Source organism: Micropterus salmoides, unplaced genomic scaffold (assembly GCF_014851395.1).
Source record: "Micropterus salmoides isolate LMB-PRFRI ecotype aquatic unplaced genomic scaffold, ASM1485139v1 Ms_hic_scaffold_5, whole genome shotgun sequence".
Classification (NCBI taxonomy): domain Eukaryota; kingdom Metazoa; phylum Chordata; class Actinopteri; order Centrarchiformes; family Centrarchidae; genus Micropterus; species Micropterus salmoides.
This window is the reverse complement of record NW_024044237.1, coordinates 11,280,973-11,303,920: the sequence shown is the minus strand read 5'-3', so window position 1 is coordinate 11,303,920 and position 22,948 is coordinate 11,280,973. Positions and strand designations below refer to the sequence as shown.

General features: G+C 40.7%; 4 protein-coding genes across 11 annotated transcripts in view; 2 read left to right on the top strand and 2 right to left on the bottom strand.

The window, feature by feature from the left end:
• Positions 1 to 674: 674 nt before the first annotated feature.
• On the top strand, positions 675 to 8,871 carry zc4h2 (zinc finger, C4H2 domain containing). Its single transcript, XM_038698626.1, has 5 exons — positions 675 to 1,056; positions 1,783 to 1,954; positions 2,322 to 2,494; positions 6,163 to 6,325; positions 6,632 to 8,871. Exons 1-5 carry the CDS (start codon positions 1,004 to 1,006, stop codon positions 6,743 to 6,745), a joined length of 675 nt encoding a protein of 224 aa, XP_038554554.1. The 5' UTR covers positions 675 to 1,003; the 3' UTR covers positions 6,746 to 8,871.
• On the bottom strand, positions 8,818 to 10,316 carry LOC119888160. Of its 2 annotated transcripts, XM_038698625.1 has the most exons (3): positions 9,721 to 10,316; positions 9,475 to 9,627; positions 8,818 to 9,362 (listed from the first exon to the last, which is right to left on the bottom strand). In XM_038698625.1, exons 1-3 carry the CDS (start codon positions 10,036 to 10,038, stop codon positions 9,114 to 9,116), a joined length of 720 nt encoding a protein of 239 aa, XP_038554553.1. In that variant the 5' UTR covers positions 10,039 to 10,316; the 3' UTR covers positions 8,818 to 9,113. The 2 variants fall into 2 exon arrangements, with proteins under 2 accessions (XP_038554553.1, XP_038554552.1); XM_038698624.1 differs by having other exon boundaries at positions 9,475 to 10,316.
• A 1,251-nt stretch (positions 10,317 to 11,567) lies between these two features.
• LOC119888159 (ankyrin repeat and SOCS box protein 12-like) lies at positions 11,568 to 15,108 on the top strand. The gene is made up of 4 exons (XM_038698623.1): positions 11,568 to 11,701; positions 12,103 to 12,401; positions 14,039 to 14,567; positions 14,666 to 15,108. Exons 2-4 carry the CDS (start codon positions 12,117 to 12,119, stop codon positions 14,809 to 14,811), a joined length of 960 nt encoding a protein of 319 aa, XP_038554551.1. The 5' UTR covers positions 11,568 to 11,701; positions 12,103 to 12,116; the 3' UTR covers positions 14,812 to 15,108.
• Positions 15,109 to 15,805: 697 nt separating this feature from the next.
• The window catches only part of LOC119888157 (rho guanine nucleotide exchange factor 9), a 43,554-nt gene continuing 36,411 nt past the window's right edge, over positions 15,806 to 22,948 (bottom strand). For 6 of the 7 annotated variants that reach the window (XM_038698615.1, XM_038698618.1, XM_038698616.1 and 3 more), the window contains 2 exons: positions 22,493 to 22,561; positions 15,806 to 20,393 (listed from right to left, as the gene is read on the bottom strand). In XM_038698615.1, coding sequence (XP_038554543.1) covers positions 20,218 to 20,393; positions 22,493 to 22,561 — 245 coding nt within the window. In that variant the 3' untranslated portion in view covers positions 15,806 to 20,217. Of the gene's footprint in view, positions 20,394 to 22,469; positions 22,562 to 22,948 lie in introns of all 7 variants that reach the window. The other variant, XM_038698617.1, reaches the window with a different exon arrangement.

Genomic DNA, 22,948 nt, shown 5'->3' with positions numbered 1-22,948 from the left:
ATTGGCCTACTTTTATTTTATTTTTTGTTATAACATATTATGTATTCTCTTCTAGGAAAAACATCCTTATTATTAGAAAAAATCATTGAATTTGTATATTTAGCATTAATTTATGTACATTTACCTGACGCTTTTTATCCAAAGCGACTTACAATTGCTCAGTATGTCAGAGGTCACACGCCTCTGGGGCAGCTAGGGGTTAAGTGTCTTGCTCAGGTACACAATGGTGGATGTGTCACAGTGAGGAATTGAAATCGGGTCTCTCACACCAAAGGCATGTGTCTTATCCACTGCTCCATTACCACACTGTGTATTTCCTAATTGTCAAAGGCACTAAGTCTAAAATTAGTAACTTTAATTTAATGTATAGTATCTTCAGGTCTCCACTTTTATAATATTATAAAAGTGGAGACCTAACACTAAAAAGGGCCATTTTACATAACTGGCCCACTTTTACTTTTAATTGTTCAAGTAGCTTATATTTGTCTGATTTTGAATGTGGGACTTTCACTTCTTTCTTCCTTGTGGTAGATTACTAAAACGTTTACTTAAGTAATCTGATTTGAATACTTGTTTCACCACAAGCTACAGCCCTGACAGCTAAAGTAAACAACTAGAGGGAAACATACTCCATGTTGTCCACTGATATGACCATAACATTCTGTTGTTTTCTTCCTGTTCCTTCCACTCTTCAGAGGTCTCCGGTGATTGTTCTTACTCTGTGTAATGTTATATTAAATGCTAATGTGGGAATGAAGTTGTTTCCACCGCGGTGTAAAAGCTGGTTTAAGGGGAAGTGGATGCTTTGTATTTCAGTTTAACTCAGGCTGTGTGTGGCAGAGGACTCGTGGCGCTATTAAACACGAAGCCACGGTTTCACGTAGAGGGGCGCGCGCTCGTGTGCGCGCTCACACCGGCTATTGTGTTTTTTATCAACAAGGAGACCACCGTGGCCTTGCGGGTAACTGAGCTGGCCAGCTGAACGACAAGGGACTGCTAAACTATGGCAGACGAACAAGAAATAATGTGCAAATTAGAAAATATCCTGGAAATACGGTAAGACTTGGACGTGGAATAAAATGAAAATGGTTGTCAGATGTTGGTACTGAGAAACGTTATCTAAGCTAACGTTAGCGTGCCAAGAATGAAGCCCCTTTGGCGTCGCTTTTGTTACTGAGCTAGCTAATATTAGCCGGTCTGCTGCGAACCCTGTCTTTAATATGATTTTGCTGTTCCAGTTTTAGCTAGTTTCCGACAGGGTTGGCAAGAAATCACAGCAGGCTAACATAGATACAAAGCAGCTGTAGTTGAGATGCATTTTCGGATCATACATGCATCAACATTCCAGATGTGTATCAACAAAATGCCAGATGTCCTTTGCTAATTATTTCTGTGGGTAAGCTAGCTACGTAGCCAGCAAGCTTGTCCGTCTGTCATTAACTCACTAACAGTTAAACACCGGTAGCAGGATCGTGTTTGTTTGCCCTGAAGTCTTTGCAGCTACGCTTAATAACTGCATAACAGATGTACAGAATGCAGTAATTCATGCACTTAATACATTAATTCACAGCTGTACTAATTGTTCATTCTGCTTAAAATCAATACAGAACGTCTTAGTTATTGAGTAATTCACAATTTTACACAAATCCAAAGCATTGCATGACAAATGGAGAATAATGTGTGGTGCTTTGTCTTTTTTTTTTTTTATATATCTTAATGGATTTTTTTTGTGAGGGAAATAACCTGACAGCTGATGTATTTTGTCTGTGCCACTGGCTGCAGTAACAAGACTGTCCAGATGCAGAAGATCAAGTCTCGTCTTAAGATTGAGTTTGAGGCTCTGGAATCTGAGGAGAAGCACCTGAAAGAGTACAAACAAGAGATGGATCTGCTTCTACAAGAGAAAATGGCACATGTGGAGGAGCTGCGGCTCATCCATGCAGATATCAATGTGGTAAGTGAGTAGGTGGTGGTGATGGTGCATTGGATAAGACACATGCCTTTGGTGTGAGACCCGGGTTCAGTTCCCCAATGTGACCCATCTACCATTGTGTCCCTGAGCAAGATACTTAACCCCTAGTTGATCCAGAGGCGTGCAACCTCTGACATGTATAGCAATTGTAAGTCGCTTTGGATAAAAGTGTCAGATAAATGTAATCTAATGTATTACATTCAGAGATAAGCACCATCTGTAGAGAAAATGTTACAAACAGCAACAGTTCCTGTATTATTTTAGTGTAAAAGATATGACTAGAGACAATGAGAAATAGCTTATATTGAGCATATTACAAACACATATTTCTGAAATCTTGTCCTCTCAGATGGAGAGCACCATCAAGCAGTCGGAGAATGACCTGAATAAGCTTCTAGAAACAACTCGCCGCCTGCATGATGAGTACAAACCTCTGAAGGAGCATGTTGATGCCCTCAGGATGACTTTAGGTCTACACAGGCTCCCTAACCTGAACGAAGAAGAGGAGAAGCTCTCCCTGGAGTCAGTATAAACACACAGACACAAAAAAAATGCATCCACAGTGCACTTTGTTATTTTGGACAGATGTTGCTTGATTCAGTTTACAGTGTGTTTACAACCATGTTTTACATCATCTTTAAGTCTCATTAAAGGTTATTTTTAACATACTGTTTGCCAATTCTACTGCCAATTGACACAGAGATAAAAAACATCATAATATTTTGGACTACATATGATAAGATAACTTTTTTGTAATTTATTATATGATACACTTAAGCATCACTTTAGCTTTATTGCAGTCAGTCAACAGTCAAAATAGCATAATTCAGAAAGTACAGCACATTTAAAATTCTGTCTTTATGTCACTGCACTGACACATGAATATCCTCTACAGTTTAACCATACAGATTATCAGACAACAGTGGATACAATACAGCAGCTAGCAGACCATGTAATATCTTATCTTCAGTGGTCACTGTCAAGTTACATTTGAGTAGCATGTCTGCATGATTGCAGCAACCAATGACATTTCATTGCACTGACATAGTGTTAGAATGTGATGCATAAAAACAAGTATCTACAAGTTGAAATTGTGTACTGCTCAAAGTCCGAGGTAATTAGGCTTGCAGAGACATAATGAGTTAATTTTGTTTGTTTATAGGCCAAAAGTAAATATATATAATTGGACAAATTCAAATGGTCTAAGAATGGAGCCTTGTGGCACTTCACATATAATCAGTGACTTTGATAAAATAACCCCACTCACAGAATGTTGGAATTTCTGCCTGGTCAAACAGTACCACTCCAGTGCAGTCCTTTAAATACTGACCCAATGCTTCAGTCTATTAATAAGGATACTTAGGTCAACTGTATCAATTGCTGAACTACCACAAAGTAACCGTTGCAGCATCAGGCTGCAGTAGCACTCAACAAAATTTATGACTTGACGACAGCATCTGTCATAGCGTTGTTGCGTTAGAATGACTCAGTGGCAACAGAATCCAAATTGGTATTAATATGTTATGTTTTATAAAAACATCACTGATGTTATTACTCAAGACTGAGGAAAAAGAAGGGAGTTATGAAACAGGCCTGGTAAAAATCACGAGGATCACTTTTTTTCTGGCACACGCAACCTTAAAATATTCAGACACAACCAGAGGACAGAGTGCAATCTGGTTGCTACATAATTTAACATGTCTAAGAGTAATTCAGTTGATGTGATGTCCGCAGGGTTAGAGCACAGACTCATATTTTGATAAATCAGCTCACAGAGAGGGATCAGCCCAATGTAACTCAACGTATTTTGATAAGTACAGAGACCGTCCTTAAATCCTAGATCAGATGTCCTTAGCTTTATTTATGTTGCTTGATGCAATTACATAACCAGAGAGGAATATTTTTGACCATCAAAGATGGTTGATTGTTGTGTATTCTTCAAAACTAGACTGAACAGATTAATTTATGATTACAGACAAAAACAAGCTAAATGTACAAGAAAAGATTTTGAACTGACTCAAAAGTAAATCATAATAACATTTATAATTACAACAATAACAACCATATGACGCAAAATCATTGTAGATATTAAAATAAGAGTACAAGCAATATTTCCAAAATTGCTTTTCAGCCTGTATTATTTAGGTTCAAATACAGTTTAACCAAGGTAGGGCAACATTGTGCAATAGTACATGCCTAATGGCAAACATGGTTATACATAGTAACAGTAATAGTTTTACTGACAGTTCTCTTGGGTGGAGGAATGTCACAGGTTATGGCAGCAAGGTATTTTATTGGCATGACTCAAGTCTTTGAAGGTAGTGGTTGAGATGACAGGTGGTAGTCGCTCATGAGGAGCTGCGTCTACTGCGTTCTAGAGACAGTTGGATCAGATGTTCAGATCAGATTTCTCAGATGTTGATGGCAAATTGCAGTTCCCTGTTCTTCTGTCGCCATGTTGTCATATAGGTTTTTTGTAATGGTTGGAAGGCCAGACAACCTAGTGGTGCTCTGCACTCGCTGGAGCAAAGCCGAAGAAGGATGGAGAACTAACATTTGAGACGGTTTGGCTGTGAGGCAGTTAATTTCCACCTGTGGTCTGATGAACTCGAAAGATTTGTCTGATTTTAATATTCAGTCATTGATCTTTAAGGAATATTGAGCAGGCTTTCTTAGCCCCAATGTAAACAATAATACATTTTTACATTCTTTAATATACCTTGGTCGTAATGCCAAAGGTCTGGTGAGCAATAAATCCATTTTCAAGCATGTCCTTGTTATCCACAACACTGCATGCACATCAACTGCAAAAACTGCAGCTAGAATAATGGCACTAGAATACGGATGCAAGGTTAGTCTCAGTGTCGGACTACTGGAGACTCTCAGGTCGTGGTTGCTTTATCATCCACAGAAATTTTGCTGTGTGGGAGAAGCCCATTGCATGGCTCTTTGAAGAGTGTGGCAGTAGTAGAAAATGACTTTTTTATTCGAGAGTCTTTTCTTCGATCATACAGATCAAAATAAAGACCTAGTTTGCCAGCAATGATTCTGCCAGTTGTGGATTTGGTCCCTCACTCACAGGTACAGCTGTCAAGATGTGACATTCCTGCTCACTTTTGGACATTTTTTGTAACTTGAGAGTACATTTAAAAAATTGTCATTTTTCACTTTGGTTGATTGGGATATTTTATTTACTGTGTAAGAGCTTTAGTTGTGAGGAAGGGTGCTGGACCACAGAGCTGACAAAATTGTTGGCAGGCTAGCTTCTCAGTTCAGCTGTGTACTATGTGGAAACTCAGATGATGAGTTCATTTCTGGCCAAGTGGTAGTCGTCTCTTTTCCTTTTTGATAGCGTGTCCCTTCATGTTCCTGAGTTTATGAGAGCGTTGTGGCTTATCACTGTTGTTCTGCAGTGTTTTTTTCTCAGAAGCCAGTACTCATAGAGAAAGGTGAATGATGTTGGATGAGGAGATACTAAAACTATCACTTTTACATCTTGCTGCCAGCGAAGTAATGTTAGTGTAATTTTAACATCCAACATTGCTTGGATTTATATCACACCTCTGTGGCCTGTGGGGTGTGATACTCTCGGCAATAGCAACAAAATTCAGTTCACTGTCACAGAGGAGTAAAGAAACCAGAAAATATTGACAATCTATGGATTAATTGTTGCAGTTCTTTTATTACTGTGAAATATTGAAAATGTTTCTGTTAGTGTTGTGCTTGAGCTTTAATGTTTGGTGTTTCGGTGGATCACGGTTAAAGGAAATCCATTAAATTGGTTCTGTGAATGCTCTGCTCTACCACAAACCTATTTTGAGAGAAACCAGAGCGCGTAAAGAAATGGGATATCACTTCTCTTACTTTTGAAAATGGGCCAGTCAGCCATAAAGTCCAAGGCCAAATTTCTTTCCCAGCCCTCCCCTGCCCACACACAGACACACTTGCATGCATGCAGACAAACACTTTTAACAATGACTGTACTTTTTCTCAGAGTTGTACATACAAAAAAAGGATGTGTGAGATTGACTAGAATGTTCTCCAATTTAAGTCTCCTTTGTATCTGGTTTTGCCACTCCACATCTCTCAATACACCGTGTAGATGGGATAATCTCAACTGTGATGTGATTCATAGGCCCTAAATAAGAATCACAGCTAGCCAGGCTTCTCTCTTTCTTTGCTTTGAACAGTTACTTTGAGAAGCAGAAAGCAGAGTGGCAGAAGGAGCCGCATGAGCCCACCATCCCAGAATCCCTTGCTGCCGCTGCAGCAGCAGCACAGCAGCTTCAGGTGTCCAGGAAGCAAGATGCGCGCCAGACAGCCACTTTCAGACAGCAACCCCCACCTATGAAGGTACTTGCTTACTGACCTGAAGTAGCTGCAGTTGGGATGTGGAAGATAAGATAGATTGATGGTTTCACCAAATAATTGAGCAACAAAAGAACTGTAAATTTTCAAGATGCAATCATCTCCTAGTTGTGTCATATTTGGAGAAAATGGTAAGAATACAAACTCAGACACCAGCTTAATGTTGAATAAATAAAAGGAATAAGCTCAGTCAGATACACACAGGTACAACTTAAGTTGCTTGCTTATCTGTACAACACAGTAAGGACATAATATGAAGTGATTGCACTAAATGTCTCCCCCTCTCTCCAGGCTTGCCTGTCTTGCCACCAGCAGATTCATCGTAATGCTCCCATCTGCCCATTGTGCAAGGCCAAGAGCCGTTCCCGTAACCCAAAGAAGCCCAAGAGGAAGCCAGATGAGTAGATCCTACTCTACCTTCAGCTTTGGTAGGGTTCAAAGGGACCTGGTCCAACACACTGATCTAAGATCAGCCATGTACGTCACGATATATGGCTGAAATAAGAGATCTGTGCTTCAGGACAATTTCCATAAACAGTTCCCACTTTAACAAACTGTCTTAGTACTTTTTTCCTAAACTGTCAACAGTTGATCGAGGATCAGGGCCCTGTTTCAGAAGGCGGGTTTAGTGAAAACTCCCAAGTTTATTAAGCCTGAGATGTAGGAAACTCTGTGTTGTCTGTTTCAGAGACTGAGATCAGGTAAACTGTAGAACAGTAACTTCAGAAACTTATGCTGTGAAGCTAACCTGCTCTAATGTGACACAGCGTTGGTGTTGACGCCCTGGGAACGAGAACGGGCAGGTTCTTCAAACTCTTGAGTTTCTCTCTGACTCCTCCCCTCCTGCGGAACCTGAAGTAGCTATGGAACACAATGTTCAATTCCCTCATTCATACTGTTGTTACCAAAGCACATACGTAACGCATTCATTTGCAGAAGTTTATGTCTTCAAAAACATCTAAATCCTGGTTAGATATTAGTTTGTTATCCAGACGTGATCTTTAATACGACCACGATCCACCGCTCATCGATGTGAGGACAGAGACAGCGTGCATTCATCCTCAGCACAGAATAAAATATTTAGGCTACACTGTCCTTCTTTCACTATGACTCTGGATGTCAAGACAGCTTGTCAACAGTTGCACTGAAATATTAAGCATTGGCTTAATTAATTCAGTAATTACTGTAAACAAGTCTTTATGAACCTGTAAATGATTGATGAATCAGTTGATGTTGGAATGGAACATTCCCATCGTAGTGTTCATGTTGGAAATGATGTGAATGTTTCTGAGCGGTGATGATTGGGGTGCAGCTGAAACCATTTTAAAATTCTAAAACTGTAAATGTAGTTTAAAAGTGAGTTTTTGAAATATTAGCAAATAATAAATATTGTAGTCTTATGCTGTTTTTCCATTACCGGTACCAGCTCAACTCGCCTCGATTCGGTTTTGGCCTGCTGTCCTCAGATTTCCATTGCAGATAGTACCCAGAGATAGTACCCCTTTTAATGTAGCTCGTCGTCATAGCAACGCCACATATAACTGCCGCAACGGAGGTGATACGAAAAAAAAAGCACCTGGTAGCATGTACAGGTACAACTTTTCCACAATGGAAAACCAAAAACAGGCGAGTCGAGCTGGTACCGTGCGGTGGAAATGGGGCTTTAATATGTTCTGAAAGCATTTTATTAAATGCGATCTTCAGTTATTGCCACCAGCATTTTGTCCCCGTCAGGTTACAGCTGAATAAATGTTAAATCGATTGTAACATACAGGATTCCAGCATATCTGGTGAGTGAGCTACGCTGAATAAAATGTTAGTGTTAACGTATTGACTCCTTCCTCTATACTGTTTTTTAAGATAAATGTCGTTTGCCGGCATTCATATTTCCTGCACCACTGGATTAAAATGGAGCCTCTGCTCTTTATTTACCCATTGCCGAGGTGAATCGTAATATCGCAGCTCCATTGATGATGGCTTTCTTTTCATTCTCCATGCACATACTTAACTCACCGTGAACATAATCAAAGTTGATTGAACTGTTCTGGAACCGAAAACTCTGAAGTTTCTCCATCTCAGGGTTTGTTAAACCTGCTTCCTGAAACAGGTCCCCGGTGTCATTCTGTTGTTTTAATCAGTGCTTTGGATGTGTTTATCTGTAATTGTATGACTTCTTTAGTAAGTATTCTAGCCCCTAACCATGTAACTGCAATAAAGCAAAAAGGAGCTTGATAAAATGTCTAAATAATTTTGCCCATGTTGCTATTGTTTATTGCCATAGATATTGTACTGTACTTTCTTTTATTTTTTTTGTAATGCATGCATGCTTCCATGGCTGTCAGTTGTGTACTTTTTGTGCTAATATAAAAATTTAATAGGTTTAATCGCAAAGTTAAATAAAACAGTGTTGTTTTAATGTTTACAGTGTTCAAGTGACCACAGACTGGAGAAGAAAGCCCAGACTCATTTGCTCTGAATAGTGTTGTGTGTTTTACTTTAATAGTGAGAAGAAAATAAATGGCTGTTTTGTACTAACCTTGTTACCATGTCCTTTAAAAAAAAAAAAATACTGAAAACAAAAGGCTAGACACTTGTTTCTGTTATTTAGCGGTGTGAACATAAACACAGCTGTAGCTGAGCCGTGTGTGTGAGGACATCAGCACATCAGTATTTATTGGGCACACTGGTGGGTTTTGCCTGTGTGTCAAAACAAATAATTAGGAATATGTTTGACTCCAGCATTGTCCCTTTCGTTGTATTAAGCCTGTGCCTGTCATGTCTGCAGCTGTCTGTCTGGAAAAGGACAGTGAGGGCTCACTAAATGAGTTCCTGTAGCGTTTTTGTCAGGGTAACCCCTCATTTCATCTGTTGCCAGGGAAACACCACCTTCTTTAGTCGTTGCTAAGGCAACCCCAGGTTGCTGTGACCTGCACGTGTCCACCAAGTAGTTCCTCCCAAAACCAGTGAGGGGCAAAGGAGGCCTTTGGGAGATTTGGCACAAACTACCCCAACATGCACACTCCTGTAACAGAGAAATACTTGTTACAATGCTGTAAATAATCTGATCAGGTGAACTACATGTGGCTCGTTAGTTTCACAGTGAGCTCGTTTGTCTGTGTTAAAGTTAAGCTTACTCCATAGCTCGAGTGTGTGTTTAGTCTGCCCTTCGGTGTTTGGAAATGCAGTTGTGTCTTCTTCCTCCTGATAAAACTCCTCAAGGCCAGAGAAGCCTGTTCCTGCTCACATGCGCTGCAGGCAGATGGATCGTGGAGCTCCGCCTCTGCAGCCTGCCACATGAGATAACCACATAAGAAATAAAGAAATATCGTCGTCATTTCAACACCGTGGAAGAAGTGAGTCGCACGAGAGCGTCTGCTAACCCGTCTCATCTCCTCCCTGAAAGTTTTGAGCCTCAGCATTGAAATGAGTTTAAGTGGTACGGGCTGGCCTCCAGGACCTTGACACACGAGATTGCGGGAGGTTTGGTCTCTCTCCAGTTGTGTGCAGTCTGGGAGAGAGAGGTTACACCGACGATGATCTGTAAACCCGGCCACTAGTCTTTCAGGTTCTGTCCTCTCGCTCCCTCTGGCGCCTTTGTGTTTGTGTCTCCCCCTCTCTTCTTCGGAGGTCTGTTTGCTTCGGACCCGAGAAATCAATTTTCTGCATTGGATTCTTAGCACTTCTTCCTCCTCCTCCATTTTGTACAAATCACAGCACCCGGGACCACAACTGTTTCTTATCAGCTATAAAATAATATCAGGGTGACTGCACACCATACCTGACGCCGACTCAGTTCAACCTGTAGCCTATATTAAGCTGTGGTCCACCTTTCTGGGGGGAATAAACAACCAACCGTTTTCTTTCCGAAAAACCATATATGTAACCAAATATGAACCAATCTAAAACTAGAAGAAAGGTCAATGACGAAAAATGGCTTCTTCTTTCACCAAACTGTTTACGCGGCCTCTTCTTTTGGTGTTTACCACAGCTGCACTTCCTGCCGTCGGCGCATCTCTATCGCCATCTGGTGGTCGACAGGGGAAGCACAAGGACACGGTCTAATTCTGATCCAATCCTGTGTCATTTATTTATTTATTTCAAACATTCAGTGATTTTTATTCATCACATGTAGACCAGAGGATGTACAGTTAAATGTAAAAAAACAATCACAAGACCAACCAAATAAAAATGCGCAATACAAAGATGAAGAAAACAACATGTGCAATATTTACAGAAAAGCGTGCAGTAACAAGGCCATACTATTTTTTTCTCCCCAAAGGAGAGGGTAGAAACAGAAGATCTAAAGGTTTAAATTAAAACTATGTTTACAGTGATCATTATCAATAATAAGAGGGAAGGTGAGAGCTGTAGGCTGTTGGCTTTCATTTATGTAGTCAGGTTTTTGACATAATATCACATAGTCTGTAGTGTATATATAAATTTGTGTATTACAAAATGCAAAATACATTCAGGAAGTTTGCATTAAAAGCCAGTTTTAGTTATCCATATTTAATTACTCAAATAAATAAATAAGGTTTCTTCATGTATTTGTGCAATGCCAGGAATCTGGACTTTTGTGCCATCTGCTGAAAGAATGTAGTGTGTCACAGTCTCCCTACTAAGCACAGGACAGCATGAAGACATGGGTGGGTTTGGCAGAGGAACAGCTGACTGGCTGCTTCTCTAAAGCTTCTGACAGTCACACAGCTGACGCTTACTAAAATGGCTGCCTTGGTGTGAATTAAGGAAAGAGGGTGATAACAGGGCAGATACAGCAAACTAGCTGCCTTGCTCGCTGATTACTTGGCGTTATCCTCACTGTGGGAAGCCAAACAATGCAGTCGTGGGCTGTGGTGTCTTTACAACCTGTTTAACAAGCTGAAACACAACGTGGAGAATCACAACATGCACCGTGACCCAGAGACATAGACGTCTCCATTTCATTTTTGTTTTTTATTCAGGACACAGGGAAAGAGAGGCTCACTCACCAATCACAGACAGAGTGTCAGACTGGTATCACCTTTCTAATTATAATCCTGAGCCTGGACTCTCCAAGAATGGAAGTTTACCCAGGCCCATCTGTGGCCTAAAATTAGCCCCCCACCCCAGAAAGGAGCTCTGACCCCCCTTGTCAGTTAACATACACACACACACACACACACACACACACACACACACACACACACACACACACACACACATCCACACATTCAAACCACACTGCACTCACAGCTCAGCATCACACACACCTTGGAGGACCTTTCTTTCCTTCTTTCTTCCAGTGACTTATTATGGAGCTTTAAAGTGTTTAACTTCTCTTCTAATGTTTTTGGAAATAACATCAGCAAGCAACTAGATGAGGTGAGTGTCTTGTTACAGTAAGACCAGTTTGCTGCTGTTGATACAAACCATGTAACTTTGTTTCTTCTTTGCAAATTCTTTAGTGGGAAAGAATTCATTTTGTCTGTCCATGAGTAAAAATTACAGTTATGCATTTCTTAGAAGCCACGCGCATTATATTTACTCTATTTAGGCTGTATTACTGTGATTTGTCTTATATACAGTAATTATGCCATGTAAACAAACTACATTGTCTTATGGTACTACTTCATGGTAAAAAGTGACATTCTCTGCTTTACATGTAGAAATTTGTTATGTTGATATAAAAATCATACCAAACAAATTCAATATGACAAGAGCACGTCAGCTGTGTATGTGCTATGGTGTATTATCAACTTTCTCTGACATTTTTTTGACTTTAGCCTGCAGTTACATTATGGTTCTGGGCCAAGCTGTCAACATGAGTTTGATGGACATTTCTAAGATATTCTCCCTGCTGCAGCCTAAGGAGGAGGATGAGGACAACGAGCAGTGTCAGGCCCTGAACAACGCGGTGAGCAGCAACGATGTGACTCTGCTCTCTGAGCTTCTGTCTCAGGAGAGTTACAGGAAGTCTATCAATGCTCGAAGTGGGTGGGGGGTCCCAGTAACCCCCTTGCGCACTGCCGCTGCTCTGGGACACCTGAGGTGCTTGGAGTTGTTGTTGGAACATGGTGCAGAGGTAAGATACAGAGAGAGCATTTTGTGCAGCTTTCAAATATGAATGGTGAGATGTCTGTTTGAGGTGTGGAGGGGGTGGGTGGGACACAATAGCTGTGCCTGGCTGGTGGGTGTAATAGACATAAGTGTCCTATTTCATAACCAAAATTACCTACTACATTCAGCTTTCACACATTTCATTTAAAAGCCTAAAAAGTTCCAAATTAAAGCTGCACTACTGAATATTTTTACATGAACAATGGTTCAAATGACCATTGTTCACATACATTGTGAAGTGAATTTTCACCTTGTGAGTAAAGAGAGTAAACACAACAGACAAATGAACCCAAAATTAACATTTAGCTGTGATTTAATGGCAATAAACGTATCAAAAGGATGCTGAAATCACAACTTCAGGATGCCGATATTGTTAAAGGCATGCTTTGTCAGGCCTGTCTGCAAGATGACAACCAAACAACATTTAAAATGCTTGTTTTCTAAATGGCGTTCAGATCGGTCAGGGCTATGCTATGCTAATTTGTTTCAGAGTAAAGTTCAATGAAAGCTAGAATTGACTAACAGACACATTTTTTTCTGAATTTATCAGGTAGTTCAACTTTGTGTAACCAGATTTCTGAAATGAAAACCAGGGACATTTTTGGTTTGGTGGTCAGTATGTCATTAAAAAATATGTTATTATATATTTAAAAACGGGGACAATTTTGGTTTTATAATCTGTCAAATATAACTCTTCTGAATGAAATCAAGTCATTTTGAGGCCAAAACTACCTTTCAGTCAATAGGTAGTGGCTGCAATCACTTTCTGTCAAGTGAAATACTGCATGTTATGGTTTGTATTGGCCATTTAAAGATATTTCAACAGGTAAAAAGAACTGGATTGGTTGGTACACAACAAGTTAAATAATGTAGAGTCATAAGGACAATTGCAAAAGAAATCATGTCTTTATTTTATATATAACTCAGCAGTAAGTTGTGTTAATTATAGGCTACATTCAGTTTTCCAAATATAAACAAGGATATTAGATATATATACCTACCAAACACATATTCCATGCCAACAGGCTTCTATTAATGCCTATAATGATGTAATGTCATGCCTGGTTACACTATAAATTGCAAACACTTACTGAGATTATTCCGTTAAAAGAATCGTTAAAGTATCACAAAGACATACCATTGCTATTACCACGGACATAAAGTGATGTTTATATGATTAACACACAGTTAAAAACGGGGACATTTCCGTGGACAGCTCCAGACGGGGATGTCTGGTCACCCTACTTTGTATGTAATTACAAACAGTAAGCGAAATATGAAATGTGTCAGTGGGAGAAGCCCAAATAAATGACCCATCTCTGCAGTGTCTCAGCTCTACAGAACCTTTTAGTGTCTTTAACCTCTTTGTTTTTGTTTTCTGTCTTTTAAAACTCTGCTGCAGGCAAAGAAAAAGCTCTGATAAATCCACAATATGCTGCTTGACCATTACCAAACAGAAGATGGACAATATTAGCAACTAGCTAGGGAAAGAGTGGAGCTGCTAAGAAGCCAGATATGTTTAGAGCTGTTTCTTAATGCAGCTTTAACGGTAGTGCACAATTTGTCAGGAACATGTTACTGAAATGCTGTGTTTGAATCCAGATTGACAGCCTGGACGTGAAGGCCCAGACCCCCCTGTTCACAGCTGTCAGTGGGAAACATCTGGACTGTGTGGTTGCTCTGCTGAAGGCTGGAGCTGATCCCAACGGCAGCCAGTACAATAACTGCTCCCCCGTGCTGACTGCAGCCCGAGAGGGCGACGTAAACGTGCTCAGAGAGCTCCTGCGGTTCGGAGCTGAGGTGGACGTCAGACCCAAAGTCCCAGAGTGGGCCTCCAGTGCCACAGCCTGCAGGGGGCCCCTTTATATCTCAGCTGTTTATGGACACCTGGATGGCTTTAAACTGCTCCTTCTCCACGGGGCCAACCCCAACTTCAACTGCACAGACGAGAAGCTGCTGGCCAGGATAAAGCAGCCAAAGACAGTTCTGGAGGTGTGTCTCCGTTATGGCTGCGGGGTGGAGTACATCCAGCTTCTCATAGACTTTGGGGCAGACGTGTATCTTCCCACACTGATCATTGACAAGACTACTAAACAGAACGAAGCTCTGGGTCTACTGCTTAAAGAGAGAGGTGAGACACTGACTATAGTCGGTTCTGTTAGCGGTGAAGTGTGGAATGTCTCAAATTTCTAAAGTTGGTCCACCTTTGTTTGTCTGTTTCTGCCCCAGTTTGTCCCAAAACACTGATGTCGCAGACTCGGCTAGCGATTCGAAGATACATCCCCCTTGCCAATAAGGAGCCTGCCATTGACAGGTTGGACATGCCTCTGATCCTGAGGAACTACCTGAAGCATGACACCTCTGAACTCATATGATGCTCAGTTTATTATCAGAATTTATGGCCAGTAGTGTTTATTTGTTTGTTTTTTTACCTCATTGTTGTACACTCATGACTGAATGATTGATTTGTAGCGTTGCCATGTTTTCCTGCAAGTAGGTCAAGGTAACGCAGACTCTCACTCAACCAATCTCAATGTGTAATATTTTTGGTTCCTTTAGAGGTCACTGTACTGTACCAGAGCTGGAAATTTTTTATTATTTATACATGAAGATTGAAGTGTGTGACTACGCATAGATGTATTTATTAAATAGCTTAAGTTTGAATAGCCCCACAAAGCTCACTGAAGTGTCTTTGCCAAACACAGACAGATGATCTTGCTGAGGTGCTGCCAAAAGCTGCCATGTCCCTGGGAAGTGCAACACCGTGGTTGACCACTAGAGACCACAGTAATACTGTATTTGAAATTTGACAATTTTGAACGTTAATGCCTCTTTGCGTCTCATCTTTAGCTCTGTTCTTTTCACAGGTGACATTACACAATCCAGGATAGTCTCACTTTAGTTATGGAGACATCCAGAAACAACTGGAGAAACGCATACACACACACAGACACACACACACACAAAGCGTTTGCATCGCACCAGAATCTCTTAGATCTTGCATAAACAGCCTTGCATCTGTTGACTTCAAAACATCAGGAAGCGGAGTGATCAGTCTACACTTCAGCACGGCCAACTGGGAAAATAAATTTGCATAAGTCTCATTACTTATTGATTGCGGCATGGTTATTTGCAGGCAACAATTTGTGTGGCTGGAAGTTTGTTGAAAATGTTCTTTTGTGACTAGTGAACACCGTCCTTTAAATGTGATCACCTTGTGCTTATGTGCCTTTAAATCTGTCTTCTGTGACACATTCAGGAGTGAATGTGTCAGCTGCTGGGAATGAGACCTGCAAACAGGAAATGATGTCATAACACAGGAAACCCAGCACAATGCTCTCCCTCACACATTGACGCCTGGACACGCAATTCTGTAGAGGTTTTATTTTCAACAAAAGTACAGCTATATCAGATATGGATTTATTTTTACAGCAAAGTACAACATATTCCCAGTGCTTCTGATTACATCAAAACATATAATGTACATACAGTTGACATCTCCACTCTCCCATTCACAGTTTCTGGATTGAATAGGCATTATTTTTCAGGTTTTTCAGTTATACAACAAATAATCAAACTCAAAGGCCAGCAAAAAAAAAAAAGACAAATGTTTGCATATGGTGACAAAGGATATGGATACTATAAGTGAAGTCTTCCATGACAGGCAAAGAAATCCAGACCTCAAACTAGATGGTAATATACAATGAATAGATTCCAAAAGTGGGATGTCAGTCTTCCGTTAACCTTGATGTCATTGAACACCACATCAATATATGGCTCATTGAACACTCTGTTGTAACCTGACTATTCTGAAACAACACAGGACCGCATAAAAACCAACTGCAAGGAGTTCCTACTGAAGATGTTATGCTATGCTAAATGTGAATGAACGCGGTTAGCGGCTCATGTACACCCTGGACTAAAAGGAATGACATAAATTTGAACAACTTCTGATGCATCCAATTGACAGTCTGCTAACTTGGCTGTCTTGCTTTTGTGACTGGAAAGAGAGAGAGAAAAAAAGACTTAAACTGCACAGAAGGCTGTCCTCTCAGCTCTCAGTACGAGGACAGAATGATCATTTTATAAGAAAATAAAACCAATATATACATCCTTTTAACAAGGTGGCCAAAATGGTACTATTTAATACTGCATTCAATAAATACAAGTGAGGAATTAATTTGTCCTGTCAAGCCATTGTACTTCAAAGAATCGTTTCTTAAGTAGAAACAAGAGCATGACATGAATTGCAATGAAGCACTGTGTGTGTGTGTGTGTGTGTGTGTTTGTGTCTTCAGGATTATGTTTATTTTTAGCTCATCCCGGGAGGTTTCACTTTTATTCAGCTCTCCTTCTCTACTACAAATCTATACACAAACACCCATGATCAGTGCTAACTCCTATTTGGTTCACTGTTGTCATAGAAAAAGTATACCCGTTTTGCCTCAGCGGTTAATGGCACTCCAGAAACACAACCGGCAGTCTGGACCACGACAGTGTAGGTTGGAGTAAAAGAAAAGGAAAAAAAAAAAAAAAAAGATCAAAAAGATTGTTACAGTTCATAGTACCCACTGTATCTGGGCAAAGAGAGCATCAGTGCCTTTCATTTCACCTATCGACAGTTCAGTCTTTGATTCAGCGGTGAGGAAACATGTTCCCCTCTACTTGACAATAAATAAGAACGGAAGCTACGGCCTGTGATGTGTAGTGAGCAGGAGACAGGTGGACAGAGAAAAGAACTCCCTTTAGTGAGATGGTATGGGTTCACAAATGGATGGTTCCGCTTTGTGGAAAAATCCCATTGGGAGTTATATGAAACTAAACAATCTGTTAAGAGTTGTCTTAAGTCTCATGCAAAATATTGGATGCCACAAGCATGCATTTACCTGGTACTGAGGTCTACCGCACGCTAGAACTGGAACAACATTCGTCTCCAACGCAAAATACCAATATCCAAATATATGATCTGTTCTTTTTACATTATTTACAGTGTGTAGCTGATAAAGGTAAAATAGATGATTCTTTTGATTCATAACTCACTGTTAATAATATAGTTTGAAATGTGCAACCTAACTTCACTAATGAAAATCTGTTTCCTACTATATATTCAAATGAAACCATCTTTCAGCATGTTAAATAGATAACAATAAAGGAACTCTATGTAGTTTCTAAACGTCTGAAATCAGAATTAACTTCTCCTTGTGCAATAAAATTACCGCTATGTGTGATATAATATAATAAGGTGTTTTAAGTGTTTCAGTCAGACAGCACAGTATCTACTCATACGGAAAAGGCCTGACCTCTAAGCTTCTGTCCGAGTGGATCTCATGCACTGGGGAATGAGGAATTCCCAGTGTGTATGAGAGAAAGAGAGACAGAGAAACAGAGAGAGAGAGAGAGAGATGCAAGTCCTACACTGAAGGGAAAATACATGACTAATTCAAATCTGCCTGTGAAACTGAATAGATAATCACTAGTGGAATGCTGGAAGGCACTGTTAGATAGCATCTCTCTTCTCCGCAGCAGAACGGGCCAGCGAGTGCGCATGATTATGTGTCTGTGTGTTTGCCTGTATGTATGTTGGTGGGTGGGGTGGGGGTGGGGGGGTTGTTGCACGGGACCTGAGGTTATCATGGCCTGGGAACCATATCGTTTTTGCTGTGCCAGACCATGGATTTATCTTCCAAAACAATCTCACTGGGAGCCATCTCTACAGACACCAGCAGCCAACTCACCCATTTCTCAACTTTCTTTACTGAAACAAAACATAAATTACACAACATACAAAGCAATTCTAAGGTCTTTTTTTTCTCCAATAGGTTATAAGGCCTATAAGAAGGCAAACAAATGACATAGAACGATATATAACTCTTTCATATCACGTTGTAGTGAATAGTGAAGAAATATAATGATATATCACATTGCACAAGTTGTCATACTGTATATGTACTGTCCATCAGGTGATATAATTCAACACAAAATGTACTTCTGTATCTGAGGTCAAAATATGATCACAAACCATGGACAGATGTGTCACTTACATTCCAACCGTAGAAAAAAGAATACACCTCAGTAGTTTCTCCTCAGTACATCGTCCTTTTTCTAACACCTCTGTTGAAGTAGCACGGGATCTCGCTAACGGCAGCGTCGGGGACATTGCTGATTAATCATTCGGATCAGGCCACAGTCCTTTTGTAAATCACTTAACAGTGCCAAGCTAACTGCCAGGGCAAGGATCAGATCTGGAAAACAGCGTGACGGGGAGCAGTGCCAAGGTTTGAAGCTGCAGTCTTTAGAGATGCATGAATATGTCAGAGGACACCTACATGCTACAGATTACATTCACCCTCCCGCCTCCCTTTGGTATTGGCTCACACTTCCGCACTCTATCCTGACTCACAGTCACCTGATATGGTTGTCCTGTTTAATTATAATTTCTGCCATTTTTGTTGACCATTTCCCCTTGTGCTGGTTACAGCTCTAATTTCTCACACTATGGCATGGCATGACTGCATCGTTCCTACTCAAATGAGAGAAGAAGTCCTACTCAAACTGAAGATGTGCTGTGTGCTTTTTAAAAAGTGAGAAATATAAAATAATTAAGTCAACTGAAGAAGTCTTTTTTTGTTTTTCCCACAGCTGACGTGAAAAAAGAGATATTGTTTTGGACCTTGGCCAATGCATCAACTTCACTTTAAGCTCTCAGTGGACTTCTGGAGGTAGGGCGTGCTCTTTCCAAACACCCAGTGAGCTGCCAGCACAGTGCTACAGGGGTGGTCTCTGGGGAGAGTGGGGAGGGGCTCTGACACGAGGCAGGTGAACCCTAGCCTGCCTATCTCCTGCTCCCAGCTGTTTCATCTGAGCTCTCCGTCAAATGCAAAACCCACAGCCCCTCAATGTAATCGGTTATGAATACCCTGTCAAAAGTGGTTGGTGAGCGGATGTAAATATTCTATTGATGTTTCGACTATTGATTTGCTCCCTGACCCATCATCGCCGTGGCCAATGGCAGGATTCCAAAAGAATGAAGCTCTCCCCCTGAGAGCCACTGACTCACAGAGGCGGAGCAGGCGGGTAGAGAGAAAGAATGAGGAGGACAAGAAGAGGGATGCAGAGAGAGTGAGGGAAACACTGTGAACATCAGACTTGTTGAAGAGAGGGGTTACTATACGCAAACAGCTAGCGAGAGGAACATGGAGCGTTGAGAGTGATGAGGCGATCCAGACGCAGACATCAGTGGAGCAGAGATGATCTAACTGGTCTGTGATCGGTCTGGCTTCGTAGGTCCTTCAGACGTTATTATTCAATCTCACATTCAGAAGAAAGCGACAAGCAATCTCACACAGCAACACAGCAAGATCTCAGCTTTTGGATACACTCACACTACTGGGGAAGGCCCTAGCTTGGCCTTGGGTTACTTTCCAGATGATGAATTAAAAATGAAATAAAAATAACAATCTCAGTAACTCCAGGACATTCAGATGGTGTGAATATGCAGAATCCGAAGAGAAAGAGTTCATGACAGTTGACTCAGCTGGAGAAGCATGATAACTAAGAACGTTACTAACATATATGAATTGTAAGTTATTTTTTTCCTCAATTTCTCAAGTCTTCAGTCCTCTTGCTGCTTCCAATCACACTCTATATTAACATTGGTCCTTTACCTCGAAGTCTCTTGTGTATGTGTTTTTTTCGTATTTTTCTTCGTCATGGGACATGGTCATCCAGTGTTTAGTGCTTCTAAGAAAAATAGCTGGTCCTTCAGAAGAGTCTGTGTATCTCTATTTCTTAAATGGAGCTAATCTACTAAAATTCTGCCAGAAAGGAGCCTGGCCTCTTTTGGATTGACTGAATTCAAAAACCTCTCCTTGTGCCATGTCCTCCGTTACCTCATACTGCCCCGCACTGAGGGGGTCCTGGGGGGGCGGGTATGAGGGGGGCGTGCACCTGTTTACACCTAGGAAGGCAGGTGCAAAAAGAGCAGGTAGGGGGTGGGGTATGAGGGGAGAGGGACAAGGAGGCAGTGCAAGGCACAAAGCAGAAGAGAAAAAGAAGGGAGATGGATAGCAAACAGGAAACATTGTCAGTAATGTATCTGGAACAGACACAACAACACAACATCAAGTCATGCGTCCAAAGAAAACAGGCACGTAGACGTACAAAATGAGCCTTCAGTGGTCACATTCCTGCATATTAAACCTGAGATATGATACAGTATGATCATATGATGACGGCTGAATTGGGAGAAACGTGGAATTCAGCTCTAGCAATGACACAAGGGAGACTAAAGATGCTATTCAATCAAAGTCTGTAGCAGGCAAACAAGAGAACCAACAGATTATATCTGATACAATGATGAAACCAGGCGTTTGGACAAGGGACATTGTTCTTCCATGTTTGTTGGCAGCGCATTTGTTTGAATAGCACCTTCCGACACTTGAGAACACAAGAGTGGCAAAAATAGAGCCAACAGAAAGCTGTTAATATGCATATAACTACAGTCTACAAAGTAATTAAGCTACAGTCTACAAGCATCACAACTATGCTAGTGCAATTGAAAATTAGATACAATCAATATTTGGAGATGAAATATTCAAAAGTTGCCATGGCATCTTATAAAAAATGAAAAGATGAGAACAGTGTCTTTTATTAAAGGTATTTTTCTTTACAGCCAAACACTGTTTTAGCAGTTAGAAGGGTTTTATCTATTTGTCTTAGTGGAACCTGTTTATCTTGGATAGACAAGATAATGCTTGTAAACAGATTGGACAGTGACTGCATGCTCCAATGCCAACGTTAATCACAACACCTCCCAATGCTGCTTAGCAGTTGCCATGGCATCTTATTGTGCTAGCTCTAAGGAGAACTCTAATGCATATACCTTTATCATTTTCAAACCATGTCCATACAACATGGCCCTCTTTCTCAAGATGAAATCTATAAATGAATCTGAAATTCAAGAGAGTACTTCACCTTGTGCCAGCCATGTACACATACAGCACTTAGAAACACACAACATTTACTTCTGACAGACATCTACAGGGATCCTAATGTCAGAGAGAACATTCCAGCAGTGGTCATTGGTTAATTAATACTTCAATGGATGGTCATGCTTATCATGAAACTGGCAATAGCAAGAACATCAGTAATGGTCAATGTACAAACATCTAGCCTCGCACTAAAATGGCTAAATCTTAAAGGATGATACAAGCAGTTTGGACATGTGGGTCCTCTGTCTGATGTTTTGTCAGGAAGCAGCAGCATGAATAACATGTTTGACATGTTTTCCTGTTACTGAGATAGTTGGTAGCTGTTAGCATTAACAGTGTTTTGACATAAACAGAACTTTACAAAGTAACATGATTACCCTGATGTTTCTCCTGACTTCAAGGTGTCATGTTTTTCCATTGTGCTAGATTACACAATGTAAGGTAACGGCTCCTCGTTCTCCAAATTAGATGCTCTAATAAAACAAAATGAATCAACTACAAGCTACACCTGTACGCATGAGAAGTATGCATCAACCAAAAAGGGTGATTTTTTTTCTAGGGTATACTTCGACAATCTGGGTGTAAATGGAAGAGATAAGCGCCATCAACCACCCTAACTCAGTAACAGAAAAAATGCAAACAGTTGTCTGTGGTAATAAATTTTTTCAAGACAAGCGTGACACAGGACCCACATGTCATGAACACCGGTATCGCCCTTTAAACTCAGTAAGTCATGCAAACAGCCCTCTGTCTTTTCATTGATGCTTAACAGCTGCTTTACAACTCATATCAAGTCATCCTCGTGTATGGGCTGACAGACATTTAACTCAGAGGCAACGTAATGAAAGTGATATAGCGAGAAGACATGAATCCACTTGACGCTTCTAGCTTGCTTAGCACACAGATAGTCTAGGTCCATTCATAAACAAAGTAGGCGTGTTTAAAGGTGTAGAAAGTAAAAAAAAAAGAGAGCAGGTTAAGGGTAGAGTAAACAGCGATGAGAAGACAGAGCACACCAGCGAGGAAAAGAAAAGGGAAATCACCTGATATCTTCTTGTTGCCTCACCTTTCTGTTTGGTCACCTTTCTCACTGTCATGGCCGCCTGACGCTTCTGGTACTCAGAGATCTCGAAACCTAAACAACAAACAAGATTGTATATTTTCCAAATGCTCCGCACAAGGGCTGTAATGCATGTGAAAAATGATCTAATAAGCAACAAGAAGCTGCCTTTCAGCGTGACTTAAAAACAGCTGAGACGCATTTAGCCTTTAGGTTTAGCTTGTCACAATAAAGTCCTAACATGACAACATTTTGAGCATGACCCGGCCAGTCAGAGATAACGCCTTATTGTTATGCTCACATTACAGCAACTATTGTTGGAATGTTACGTACATTACACAGGGTATTCATCTGCTGTGCTAAAAAGTACCCTTATAGTTTGCTGCAGCAAATACAACATGTAACCGAAGCTCCGTCGCCCATTGTGAATGAAACTAATGCTTTCCAAAGGGGGAGGTGCTG

Bases quoted from the DNA above. Each gene is read 5' to 3' on its own strand.
- LOC119888159 (XM_038698623.1), top strand. From the start codon at position 12,117: ATGGTTCTGGGCCAAGCTGTCAACATGAGTTTGATGGACATTTCTAAG. The intron at 12,402-14,038 runs GTAAGATACAGA...GTTTGAATCCAG, and splicing joins TGTTGGAACATGGTGCAGAG to ATTGACAGCCTGGACGTGAA. The intron at 14,568-14,665 runs GTGAGACACTGA...TTTCTGCCCCAG, and splicing joins TCTACTGCTTAAAGAGAGAG to TTTGTCCCAAAACACTGATG.
- zc4h2 (XM_038698626.1), top strand. From the start codon at position 1,004: ATGGCAGACGAACAAGAAATAATGTGCAAATTAGAAAATATCCTGGAA. The intron at 1,955-2,321 runs GTAAGTGAGTAG...TTGTCCTCTCAG, and splicing joins TCCATGCAGATATCAATGTG to ATGGAGAGCACCATCAAGCA. The intron at 2,495-6,162 runs GTCAGTATAAAC...TGCTTTGAACAG, and splicing joins GAGGAGAAGCTCTCCCTGGA to TTACTTTGAGAAGCAGAAAG.
- LOC119888160 (XM_038698624.1), bottom strand. From the start codon at position 10,038: ATGGAGGAGGAGGAAGAAGTGCTAAGAATCCAATGCAGAAAATTGATT. The intron at 9,363-9,474 runs GTAAGCTTAACT...TCTCTGTTACAG, and splicing joins ACACACACTCGAGCTATGGA to GAGTGTGCATGTTGGGGTAG.